The 13,775-nt window shown below is 37.6% G+C and overlaps 1 protein-coding gene and 1 non-coding gene across 2 annotated transcripts in view; one reads left to right on the top strand and one right to left on the bottom strand.

Moving 5' to 3' along the window:
• MFSD14B (major facilitator superfamily domain containing 14B) overlaps window positions 1–4,382 on the top strand; it is a 71,737-nt gene extending 67,355 nt beyond the window's left edge. The window contains exons 11-12 of the mRNA XM_003795036.2: window positions 1,521–1,663; window positions 2,644–4,382. Of these exons, the coding sequence (XP_003795084.1) occupies window positions 1,521–1,663; window positions 2,644–2,895 (395 nt within the window). The 3' untranslated portion in view covers window positions 2,896–4,382. The remainder of the gene's footprint in view (window positions 1–1,520; window positions 1,664–2,643) is intronic.
• A 1,349-nt stretch (window positions 4,383–5,731) lies between these two features.
• Window positions 5,732–5,858, bottom strand: LOC111726976. The gene has a single exon (XR_002774639.1). It is a non-coding gene; the product is annotated as a small nucleolar RNA SNORA72 (small nucleolar RNA).
• Between the last annotated feature and the right edge of the window lie 7,917 nt (window positions 5,859–13,775).

The following is a 13,775-nucleotide window of genomic DNA, read 5'->3' as shown; positions in this document are numbered from 1 at the left end:
AATCGTTTCCCATTGCTTTCTAAGGTTTGCCTTACAGGAAGAAGGTAGAGAATTTTTAGAGGGAAAAAATTTTCGATGCCTGCGAGCCCTTTTAAAAGTTAATAAAAAACTAAATTAGAAAAAATGGTTTATGGCTCGGCGCCTATAGCTCAACCGGCTAAGGCGCGAGCCACGTACACCTAAGGTGGCGGGTTCGAATCCCCAGCCTGGACCCGCCAGACAACAATGATGGCTGCAACCAAAAAAAGTAGCCAGGCATTGTGGCGGGTGCCTGTGGTCCCAGCTACTTGGGAGGCGGAGGCAGGAGACTCGCTTGAGCCCAGGAGTTGGAGGTTGCTGTGAGCTGTAATGCCACGGCACTCTGCCCAGGGGGACAGCTTGAGGCTCTGTCTCAAAAAAAAAAAAAAAAAAGAAAGAAAGAAAAAATGGTTTATTCATTGCATCTATTTTTCCATGTCAGAAATTAGTCATCTTAGGCTGGGCACTGTGGATCAGGCTTAGAATCCCAGCATTTGGGAAGGCCAGTGCAAGAGACTTGCTTGAGGCCAGGAGTAAAGAGACCAGACTGGGCAACATAGTGAACCTCATTTCTCTAATAAAAAAAAAAAAGAGGAAATCCTACAGTTGGAAAGCCATCCTACTTGTACCCATTGTTAAATAGTATTACTTGAAGACCACAAATTCTGTATGTTACTACTGTCTTCAGTAACTCTGCTGGCTGTATCCTTGGGGTGGTAGGTTGTCTGAAGTGCAGATGATTGTGAGTCATCCATGGAGGACTAACTCTACCTTGGCATCTGACAGACAGTCCTGTCCTTTGGGGCACAAATTTTCTTTGACTGTTTTGTGCTAATATATATTAATACATAGGTTTCTAAATTTCAGCTTACAAAACTATTAGAACACATAATATTAGGCTGTATTATATTGCACCGTTTTTTACTTCCAAGCAACATTTATTTCAGGTGATTTTTGAACAAAGAGAAACCAAGAAATCAGCACTACTTGGATTTTTCAACACAGGTCTATAGGGAGATGGGCCCAGAATGCAACTGTGAGGATGGAATATGCCTGGGGAGATTGCTCTGTATTCATGTAGTCTGGGCTGCCTGAAGTGAAAAATATACTTTTATTGTAAAAGCACCATTAAATGAGCAAGGAAATCTCAACCTGGAAATTCCCTGAAATGGGAGAATATTACAGTTTTGCATTGTATTTCTCATTTATAGGGAGATCTAACTGATGTGAAGAATTTACCTAAACACAATTTAGAACATCATTGTCATTTCACCTCCTTATAGATCTTAGGACAGGAAGTGAGGACAGCATTAAGTGGGCATAGCAAGGAAATATTTAACAATGAAAGAATGATGGATGCAGTTTTCCTAAACTACTTTCCTCAGCATGTTTTCTGCTCAGTCTAGCTGAATCAGTGTGTCATGGTTGTAGGATGGTACCATCAGTTACAAATCTTGAGCTGCTTTTCTGAGGCTGGCTGACTTCTTTCTGTTCTGATTTAGGAGTTGCACAGGGGATCATAACTGGAATAAGAGGACTATGCAATGGCCTGGGGCCAGCACTTTATGGCTTCATATTCTACATGTTCCACGTGGAACTGACTGAATTGGGCCCAAAATTGAATGCTAACAATGCTCCCCTACAGGTAATTTGGTGATAAGTCTAATTTTGTAACAGTGGTTGTATCTGATTATGGCAAAATCTTGTGATCTTAAATTTGTAAAGCATTCTTCTGTGTATATTACTGTTGTATTTTACAGCAATGTTCATTGCTTCCTAAGATCAGGGAAGGGTTATTTTAGTGATTTACTATCTTTTTTTAGACAGAGTCTCACTCCGTCACCCTGGGTAGAGTGCCATGTAGTCATAGCTCACAGCAACCTCAAACTCCTGGGTTTGAGTGATCCTCTGGCCTCAGCCTCCTGAGTAGCTGGGACTACAGGTGTGCACCACAATGCCTGGCTATTTTATTTTTTCTATTTTAGTAGAGATGGGGTCTTGCTCTTGTTCTGAGTTGGTCTCCGAACTCCTGAGCTCAAGTGATCCACCTGCCTCAGCCTCTCGAAGTGCTAGGAATATAGGCATGAGCTACCACGCCTGGCCAGTGATTTACTATCTTATGTAAAAGATGTGTCAACTTTGTTCAGATTCTGTTTTTACCCACAGAATTACTTTTCTATTCTCTAGCTAAGCCCAGCCTAAATAAAGTATGAAATGACCTAGAAATCTAGTTTAAAATTAAGGAGAGGTTTTTTTTTTTACTATTTGAAACTTCTTCCTGTCTTCCTTCTAAATGGTATTTAGTATAGATTTTTGTACAAGCTGGAATTAATGTTCCTGTATAGAAGTACATGATTTGAGGTCACAAGATGATATATAGGTGAGCAACTATTACAGCCTTACAAGTTTGGTTAAGCAACTTAGAAGTGGTACAAAAAGCAATGATTAGTTGTCCTCTGTCATATTCCAAATACCAAACTCTGTTAGAGTTTGCCTTGACATTTCGTGAAGCATTTTTTTATGAGAAATGATTCACTTTTTGGTAGTATAGTTCATCCAGGACTGATTTTGAGTTAAAAATACTAACCAAATTCTTTGTTTCTACTTGTTTTCTGTATTCATCAGGGAGCTGTCATCCCAGGCCCACCATTTTTATTTGGAGCATGTATAGTTCTTATGTCTTTTCTGGTTGCCTTATTCATCCCTGAATACAGTAAAGCCAGTGGAGTTCAAAAACATAGCAACAGTGGCAGTGGCAGCCTGACCAACACCCCAGAACGGGGCAGTGATGAGGACATTGAGCCATTGCTTCAGGACAGCAGCATCTGGGAGCTCTCTTCCTTCGAGGAGCCTGGGAATCAGTGCACTGAGCTGTAAACTGAGCAGAAAGGGGGATTCTGCAGATGCCATCTCTGACAACCCTGGAGGGAGCCACACCACATGGAGACATCCTGGTGCTGGAGGGGAGAAGCTAGCAGCATCCTTCAGGGCCAAGTTTGATAAATGTTCCCCTCCATCCTTCCATCCTTGCTCTTCCTCCTCCATTTTGTTTTTGTTTTTGTTTGTTTGTTTTCTTCTATTCTTTTTCTTTGTGTGAACAGGTAAGATTTGAAATACTTCCTTGAAAATAATGTGAAACTTATGTAAAAACAATGGCTTTCCTGTAATAACTCCAGAGTGAGAGTGACAGCAGTCTTTCCATGCCCTTCTCAGCAGAAGGTGCAGGATTGTACTAGGACTGCTGTCTCTGGCAAGATTGCAGGTAAAGAATTCCTTATTTTTTTCCTTCCTGTTTCTCTGAATTTATTTTTTCTCAGCCCTTTGATGTTGATGAGTGGTCACTCTTGAGTCACTCAGTATCAGGGATCTATTTGTCTTTGTTCAAAGGTCAAATGAAAATCTAGTTTTACTCTCCTTTTCTCTACTTCTAATTCTTGGCTAAAATGAGATTCAACATACATACATCTTTCTGGACATTAATAATGCTGATCAGTGATCACCTTTATTACATAAAGGACATTTTTCTTATGAATTTAAATTGTATGGAAATCACACCTCAGATTCCTGGACCGAGTGTCCTCGTCAGATCCAAGATGATTTTATAGAAGAAGAAAACACATTAAGCATTCTGGTAGCAACATAGAAATTGGAGGGTATTTCTAAGAAAGTTTTTTAACAATTTAAAAATTCCCAAATAAGGGTGAGAGTTAGTACCTAAATACCAGTGGAGTTTATATCCAAGTTCTGCCTCATAATGCATTATTACTGTTTGCTCTTTCCCATGTCTCCTATGTCCTGCTTCTCATCCATCACACTCCTGCCTTAACTGCTCTGTAGTATGCATTTGTTTTTAATTTTTATTTCAGGCTGTTTATTTGACTTCTGAATCTCATGGAAATATGCACATGAAATTCCTTTCTAAAATATTATGGTTTAGTGAAGCTCGGTTTCACAAAAAGTGTCTTGCTAATTTTCTGAGGTGTTTTATGGACAAAGAAAACTTTACAGATTTATATGTATTTTGCTGCATCAGTAAATGGACCATTAACTAAGGCCTACCTTTAACAGAGCACTCCTTTGAAAGTTTTATAGGTATGACATATATGTAGATATTTGTAAGGGGTTTTAATTTTTTTTTGATGGGGTGCTGTGTAAATCTTGTATTTATAAATGTAATGAAGGTGTTGACAGAAAAAAATATATACAACTTTTATAAAGGATTGTGTACTGACTGAATACATTTAAAAGAAAATATATTTTGAAATCTGTTCTGCTATGAACAGAGATAACATATCTTTTTACTATGCTGTTGGTTTTTAGGTTAAGCTTCCTAATGCATAATAAATTTGCAATGGATACTTTTATGTCTTTTGTGTTTTTTTAAAGCAAATAGTATCATTGCTCTTTTGGATTCCCTTTTGGATAGCTTTCAACTTAACTAAATTATTAATCCTTCAGCTAGTGCAGAACAATTTGTGTGTTTTCCAATTATTTTTAATAAACTTTCTTCAAAATCTCCCTTCAAAAATAACTACCTATGCTGTTCAACTTACAATGGCGTTATGTCCTAATAAACTCATTATAAGTTGAAAATATTGAACTTGAAAATGTGTTTAATACACATTGAAAGCTTCAGCACCTTCAGTATTGGCACTGTAGATTGTTGGTTGTTCACACCCCGATTGCATGGCTGATTGGGTTCACCACTCCTGCCAGCATTGCAAGAGGGCATTATCGTATATCATAGTCCGGGAAAAGATCAAAATTCAAAATTTGAAATACAGTTCTACTGAGTGCTTATCACTTTTGCACCATCATAAAGTTGAAAAACTGTTAAGTTGAATCATCATAGTCAGAGACTTTTTATTTTTAAAAAGTAGGGACAAAACAGTTTGTATACCTATGTTCAATAGTAGCATTATTCATACTGCCAAAAGATGGAAAAACTCAAGCACCCATTGACTAATGAAGAATGAACAAGCAGAATATTTTAACATATACATGCAATGAAATACTCTGACACATGCTATAAAATGGATAATCATTGAAGACATTATGCTAAGTGAAATAAGACTGTCACAAAAAGACAAATACTATACAGTTCCACTAATATAGGTACCTAGAGTATAGTCTCATTCATAGAGACAGAAAGCAGAATGGTGGTCAGCAGGGGGTGGGGAACAGTGGGTAAAAAGTTTTACTTTGCAAGATGAGAAAAATTCTGGGATGGTGATGGTGGTTAGGTAGCATGATAATGTGAATATACATAATGCTACCAAATTATACCCTTTAAAAATGGTTAAATGGTAAGTTTACCACAGTTTTTTTTTCTTTTTTTAAACAGAGTCTCAAGCTTTTGCCAGGTAGAGTGCTGTGACGGCAAAGCTCACAGCAACTTCCAATTCTTGGGTTCAAGTGATCCTCTTGCCTCAGTTTTTCTATTTTTAGTAGAGACAGAGTCTCACTTTTGCTCAGGTTGGTCTTAAACTTGTGAGCTGAAACAATCCACCCATCTCAGCTTCCCAGAGTGCTAGGATTATAGGTGTGAGCCAACGTGCCTGGCTTGGTTTACCACAGTTTTTATTTATTTTTTCTAGAAAATAAAATTATATTAATTTTACAAATCACTTAATGATGATTTGTGACTAAAGATAACCTAGAATCACAACCATTGTACAATCACACAAATTGATCGTGTAATAAATCAGACCTCGTTTATCACCAGCATTTATAAACGTAGGAAAAGAACTAGGTCTGGGGGACACATGCATGGTCTTTATATAGTGAATGTTTAGTCTGTACTGATTATTATAAAATCAGAACAGCAAGAATATTTGCAGTACCATAGTTTTAAAAAGTGCTGTCATGACATCTTTTTTACCACTGTTTACTACAATTGCAGTTACTTTACCCATTTTAACAAATATCTCAGTATAACAAATGTAATTTAATTTTCATTAGATTTTTCGAAATTGCAGTAACAGTCACCCTTTTAACCATTCTGAAGTGTAAAATTCAGTAGGTTGTAATATATTCATAAGGTTGGCTGGGTGTGGTGGATCACTCTGTAATCCTAACACTCTGAGAGGCTGAGGTGGGTGGATCTCTGTCTCTACTGAAAATAGAAAAAAGCCAGCCTTTGTGGTGGCTGCCTGGAGTCCCAGCTACTCAGGAAGCTGAGGCATGAGGATTGAGGTTGCTATGAGGTATCATGATGCCCTGGCATTTAACCCAGAGTGGCACGATGAGAGTGTCTAAATATATATATGTATATATGTATATATATATATATATGGTGTAGCACTGATAAGTTCTCATAATTTGGTGGGTAAAAGTGAATCCAACAATAGCCATTCAAAGAAAAACTAGATACATTATTGCCAGTGCATAGAAATACAGGTGATTTTTGTTTGATGATATTATTATATCCTACAACTATAGACTTTATTAGTTCCAATAGTGTGTGTTTGTATTTGTCAGTACTTTCTATTTATTAGACCATGTCATTTGCAAATAGAGATAGTTTTACTTCTTCCATTTCAGCTTGGATGCTTTTAATTTAATTTTCTTGCCTAATTTTCTGGCTAGAACTTCCAGTACATTGTTGAGAGGCAGTGGCACAAGCAGGCATCCTTGTCTTGTTCCTTATCTTAGGGGGAAAGCTTTCGGTTTTTCACCAATGACTATATTAGTTGCAGGTTTTTCATAGGTGACCTTTATCACGTTATGGGAAGTTCTTCTATATTCCTGATTAGTTGAATGTTTTTATCATGAAAGAATGTTGGATTTTGTCAAGTGTTTTTTTTTTTTTTTTTGAGATTTCCAACTGACCTGACTAATATTCAGTTTATTATAATCTTTAAAAAAATTTTCAATTAGGTTCTGAGATTCTGCTCCCTTAAGTATGAGTGAATAAATATACTTCATCTTCTAATTGGATATGGGTCTGGGTCAGCCCCATGAACACTATTGTGATTCTTATTTTTGGTGAAGCACTGATAAGCTCTCATAATTTGGTGGGTAAAAATGAATCTAACAACAGCCATTCAAAGAAAAACTAGGATATTCCCATACTGAGGAAGGATGAATGGACAGAGACTAAGGTTCCTAATCAACCATTGCATTGTCACAGGAAATAAAGGGTTCTCAAAGTAATCCCTGCACACCATACCAGTTGCCTAAAGATTCAGAACATAGGCTAGGGTTGTCCTTATGATGGCTCACCTTGGTGTAGGGGGAACCTCCAAGTTAGTCTTTATTTCTCTCAACCCCTGAAAGACTACCATTACCATACTCCATGGAGGCTAACAAGTTCTAAGACTGCTTCAGTAATCTTGCAAACATAAATTTCCACTAGATTCTTCAGCTTTTATCAGGATAGGCTCCCAAGAAATTACCTAGAATGCTAGATGACTGAATCCAGCCCACAGAACTTATTCAGTCAGTTACTTGATTAATTCAGTATTTCAGTTGTTGTGGGTTTTGTATGTATTAGGCATTATTCTAGAAAACAGGGACACAGAATAACACGTGGTCCTTACCTTAAAAGAGCTCTATCTTGGTGTCTTGCTCCTGACCTTTCCCTAGCATCGTCTTCTAAAATGGTTGTCATTAAGCTGACCCAAGCTTGCTTAAATTTGATGGATATAATGAGCTGGTGATGATTACAAAAGCAGCTTCCATTTGGTATTTTATGTTTATTCATTATTTCACTTATCTCCACAAAAGCCTAATGAAGTGTTATATTAGAGTAAATAAAGCTGTAAGATACTTGGTCAGTAGAGCAAGGGTGAGACATTCAAACCCAGTAGCTGATGTCTTCAGAGGCCTCAAGACAAGACATTTAACTTGATTTTCCCTAAGAGATGGTGGTCTCTTACAGGAAGAACTATCTTAATGTTTTGGTAGGTGGACTCATCTTTCTGATTTAAACTGTTAGTTTCCCTTATACATTGGCGAATGTTTCCAGCATTCTGCTTCACATACAGTAGAACCTATATAAGTTGACCACCTAAGAGACTGTAACAAACTGGTCAACATACAGAGTTGGTCAATATGAGAAATTAGACCTACTGTACACTGAGTCCTACATGTGATGCATGTCAACTTTATGAAAATTAGGTCAACTTCAGTAAGTGGTAAATGCAAAGAAATGGTCAACTGTGGAGGTTCTGTGTATGGAAACTAATGTCATCTGAGACTGTCAACTAGGGTGACTAAATATGGCTTTTCCAGAGTCAGTATTGTTAGATAGTAGCCCTAGCTTAAGCAAGATTGTTCCCAGGAACAGGTCAATGGCCTTTTATGACCCACCCATCAAAGTCACATAACATCATTTCTGCCACACTTTATTGTTTGACACAGTTACAAGCCCAGTTTGATTCAAAGGGATCATACAGGCCCATCTTGATGGAAGCTATGTTAAAGAGCTAGGTTTGGAAACCACCATAGGCTGTTAATGAGAATAACATCATCAAATTTACATTTTAATTATAAAGCAATAAAGTTTGGCTTATAAGAATATATATTGTAATAGCAAACAGGAAGAGGAAATAGAACTATATTGGTGTAAAGTTTTTATATTATACCAAAATTAAGTGTTAACACGAAGTAGATTGTGATAAGATACATGCTCTAATCTCTACAACAGCCATTCACAAAATAACTCACAAAAAAAGTTCAGAAGTCATCAAAGGAATTACAATGATACACTGTATCTAATAAAAGAGAAGATAGTAAGGGAACAGAGGAACACAAAAGACAGGCATATAGAAAATCACAAAATGGCAAATATTGATATAGTATCAATAATTATGTGAAATGAGTTGAATGAATATGCTATTCAAAAAGCAGAGATTGGGCAGCGCCTGTGGCTTAAAGGAGTAGGGTGCTGGCCCCATATGCCGGAGGTGGCAGGTTCAAACCCAGCCCCGGCCAAAAAACAAAAAACAAAACTGCAAAAAGCAGAGATTACAGCTACTCCGGCACTTTCTTATAAAACTAACCTGCAACTGCCATATGACCCAGCAATTGCACTTAGGTCATTTATCCCAGAGACATGAAAATGTATGTTTGCAAAAAACCTCATACACAATATTCACCCTAGTTTTATTTGTAACAGCATGTTAGTCTTTCTCTACCTCCAGGAAGTCTAAACATTCATTAAGTATCTACCTTTTCAAAGTTTAAGCACTCCTTAAGTAAAGAATAAGACTTGTTAGTCTTTCTTTACCTTGATAGGTATAGATAAGCAAAAAATTTATAATTTATATTTATATATTTAAAAATATATTTAAGCAAAAAATAGGACTTGCTGTGTTTCCTGGGTTCTGTTAAACATTCCTTTTAGGTTGTAAAAGATTTATAGCAGATAATCCTCTGATCTTTTATAAGGCCTGCAGATGATCTGAGCACCACATCACGAGTTACTGAGTTATCACTGGCATGCTCACCACCTTCTGAGCTGCACATCAAATCCCAAATGGCACCTGAACGTTGATCAAACAGGACTCAACCCCATAGGAAAGAACTCCCTTAATGAATTTCCTTAAGGATTACCCAAACTCGGGGCTCACACCATTTTCAGTTGCAGCCCATCTGCATGTAGATGTTTTTAATAAATCTTTGCTATTAACTATACTGGCCAGGTTCTTTGTAGCACCTTCCACTCTAGCACAGTCCCAAACTGGAATCAGCTGGGTGGATGGTTTTTTTTAACAAAGTGGATGGTTTTAAAAAACTGGCATCCCATTTCACTGGACTGAAAGAAGCATCAATTATGTAGATGTCCCTATGTAGCCGGGATAATGTCTGATTCTGTCTCCAGGTCTGTTACTTGCAAAGAACAGCTGGATGTGGGAGTTCACACCAGTAATCCTAGCACTTCAGGAGGCTGCGACTAGTGGATTGCTGGAGTTCAGGAGTTTGAGACCAGCCTGAGCTAGAGCGAGATCCTGTCTCTACTAGAAACACAAAAATTAGTGGGGTGTTGTCGCAGGCACCTGTAGTTCTAGCTACTTGGGAGGTTGAAGCAAGAGGATCTCTCAAGGCTGGGCACAGTGGCTCATGCCTATAATCCTAGCACTCTGGGAGGCCGAGGAAGGTGGACTGCGTGAGGTCACAGGTTCTAGACTAACCTGAGCAAGTGCTAGACCCCCCATCTCTTTAAAAAAAAAAATAGCCAGGTGTTTTGGGCACCTGTAGTCCCAGCTACTTGGAAGGCTGAGACGACAGAACCGCTTGAGCCCAAGAGTTTGAGGTTGCTGTGAGCTATGTCTCCATGGCATGCTACCCAGGGCAACAGAGTGTGACTCCGTATCAAAATAAAAAAGAAAAAGGGGACAGATTATTGATACAAGCAATAACTTGGATGAATTTCAAAGGAATTATGCTAAGTGAAAAAGTCAATTCCAAAAGTCCCATACTTTATCATTCTATTTATATTACGTATTTTCAAATGACAAAGTTTTAGAAATGGAAGACAAGTTAGGAGCTAGGGAGCTTGAAGAGGGGTGGGGCAAAGTTCTCAAAGACCAACACAACAGAATCCATATTTTGACTGTGGAAACACAAATCTATACATAGAAATGTATACATAGACACAGATGAAGACCAGTTGTCAACCCAAGTAAATGAAGCAAAAATACCCATCAATGGAGTTTTATTAAGCCAAAGTTGAGGATGTGTCCAGGAAAAAAATGGCTATGGCTGCTTTATCCAAAGAGGAAGTTGGAAGCTTCACCATTTTAAAGGAATACAGAGAGAAGGAAAAAAAGGAAGAGGGGTGAGGGCTCATGAGGCAAAGTGGTTACTTTCTTGTGAGGCCCACAAAATCTACATTTAATGTAAAATAAGGAGAATGTTAGAAGGGAAAAAGGGAACGAAGGAAGCATCAGTTATGTAGATGTCCCTATGTAGCTGGGGTAATGTCTGATTCTGTCTATCTCCAGGTCTGTTACCTGCAAAGATAAACTTGTAATTCTTAATTAGTGCAGAATCCAAAAGGCTTTAGTTTTAAGTGCTAGACTTAGGTACAATGTGCATGCCCTTGCTTATGGGAGGTTAGCAAGGAATTTCCTTAAGGATTGATTTTTGGGCCAGTTTTTCAGAGGTACCTGAGGCCTTTGCCTTATCTTCTGTTTAAGGGTTTAGAGGGGTGGTGGTGGTGAGGGCTGAGACTTTGACTTTCTTTTTACAATGGAAACCTGGTGCAATTGGAATTAAGGTTAATGGATTATATCAATGTCAATATCCTGGTAATGAGATCTTACTATAGTTGAGAGAAACTGAGTAAAAGTATAAGGGAATCTCTCTATATTATTTCATAGAACTGTCAGTCTATATTATCTTGATAAGAATTTCAATTTAAAAAGATTTTCAGACAATAAACTATCCACTTGTATGTTTATTGTCCACTTGAAACACACTTTAGAGTAAAAATGCAAATAGGTTGAAAGCAAAAGAGTAGAAAAAGTTATACCATTCAGTCACTTGCTCCGAGAGAGCTATATTAATACCAGACAAAACAGGCTAAGTACTGTGAACTAAAATAAAATCACAAGTCTCTTCCCCAGTGGCTGACTGACTAGACCCACTCTTGGCCAAGGGATCCCTAAAATTGAGTTACTAGCCATGAGAAAAGAAATGCTTCATCTTACTGCCCCTCTCTTTTCTAAGAGGTGTTCTTAAGTGATCCATTAACAGACCTAAGGCTATGCAAGACATACCTACAGGTCCTTGACATGTATAACAAACACTTGGGTCTGGGCATGTGTATGGTAGTTTGTCTCTGATTAACAGACACCTTAAATCAAGCATTCCTTTTTGCTGACTCTTGGTTATTATGCTACAATAGAAAAATAATACATACAGATTTATAGACAAAATATTTCCTTCATCTATAGGATGAGAATAAATTTTGCATTACAGAGTTGTGATACAATGATGTTATAGAATTTTAATGTATTTTAAAATCACTTTTACAACTTTAGTGAAAAATGTTAAACTCATTAAGATTAAATAAGAATTCAAATAGGTAAAAGAAATAGAAATAACTCTAAAAAGAGAGATATTCACTTCCAATTACTGTAAGAATTATATGGAAAATAATCACTTTGAATAAATATTTAAAATTAGGTCCTGCATAATTATGTGTGTGCTGTAGGTGTCTTATAAATACTATTTGACTTGACTTTGTATGTCATGGCACAAAATAAAATACTACAACAAAAGACTGAAAAGGCTCTGTTAATAACATTTCTGACCTGGCCCTCAAGACAGATATAATTTTCAAATTCAAATTCAGTTTGGGCACACTGGTTCATGTGTATATTTACACTTTCAGAGGCCAAGGCAGGAGGATTGCTGGAGGCAAGGAATTTGAGATCTTCACACAGTGAGACCTCACCTCTGCAAAAAATTTAAAAAATAGCTGGATGTGCTGGTGCACAACTGCAGTCCTAGTTACTCAGGCTGAGTCAGGAAGATCACTTCAGGCCAGTCACTGGAGGTTTCACTGAGCTCTGATCATGTCACTGCACTCCAGCCTGGGCAACAGAGCAAGATCCTGTCTTAAAAAAAATTCAAATTCAAAAACTACCCCTATTTATGAGGTACCAGGAACACTGCGCCTCTATGTGAAGTTTTAAAGATAAAATGTTATAATCTAGATAATTAAATTTGAAATCCAGTCCTACCATAAACTCAATAGTCCTAAAATGTTGTAATCTAGATAATTAAGAGAAATTTGAAAATCCAGTCCTACCATAAACTCAATAGTCCTTTCTATGCTGGAGAAGTTACCATGTTCAGTTCAATAAATGATGCCAGCCCTGGAAAAATACTTTTGTAGCATATGCAATGTTGTACACTCTTGATCTGAACAGTAGGCCTTCCAGAAGTGCAGGCAGATATGCATGTACAGAAGCTTTGGCCTGAAACTATGGCCCCCAAATAGAAAGAAATTTTCAGCTGGAAGCACATGGACAGGTCTCTTTCTCTCTTTCTTGTGAAGCAAAAACAGACTTATTTTTCATTTTCCTTAGGAAGCAGAATGAGGTTTTATAAACTTGGGAGTCCTTTTCCAATCATTTTCTCTCAGGTAAACCTTCTTTAGAGCTGTTTGAGCACAAACAGCCACAGCTGTACCAGACTAATGAAAGAACTAAAATGTCTGATTTATTATCTCCTTTATATTTCACAGATATCCTACAAAGTTATTGTATTAGTTCAGGCTATGATGACAAAATGCCACAGAACAGGTGGCTCATGCAACAGAAATTTATTTTCTCACAGTTAAGGAGACTGGAAGTTGAAGATCAAGATCTTGGCAGGTTTGGTTTTTTCTGGGGCCTCTCCCATGGGCTTGCAGCTGGCTGTTTTTTGTGTACCCATAGGACCATTTTTTTTCTGTATGTGCACATCCATGGTGTTTCTTCTTCTTATAAGTACACCAGTCATATTAGATTCAGGTCCTACCCTATGACCTCATTTAACTGTAAATGTCTCATTAAAGAGCCCGTCTCCAATCATATTGGGGATTAGGGCTTCAACACATGAACACTGGGGGAAACACAATTCAGCCCATCCCAGTCACTATTCCCATCCAAAAGAAGAGGAAGAAGGTCATTGAGTTTAAATATTTTGAAAAGGGCAGATATATAATAACATGGTCATTTTTTTTTTGTCTGTACCTAATCTCTCCTCAGTTCCAAAAGGAACACTTCTGCATACAGTAGGTACTACACAGACATCTGCTA

Source organism: Otolemur garnettii, unplaced genomic scaffold (genome assembly GCF_000181295.1).
Source record: "Otolemur garnettii isolate 467f Iridium unplaced genomic scaffold, OtoGar3 scaffold00088, whole genome shotgun sequence".
NCBI lineage: Eukaryota > Metazoa > Chordata > Mammalia > Primates > Galagidae > Otolemur > Otolemur garnettii.
Note: the sequence above shows the minus strand (reverse complement) of the source record. Positions and strands in the feature narration are given on the sequence as shown.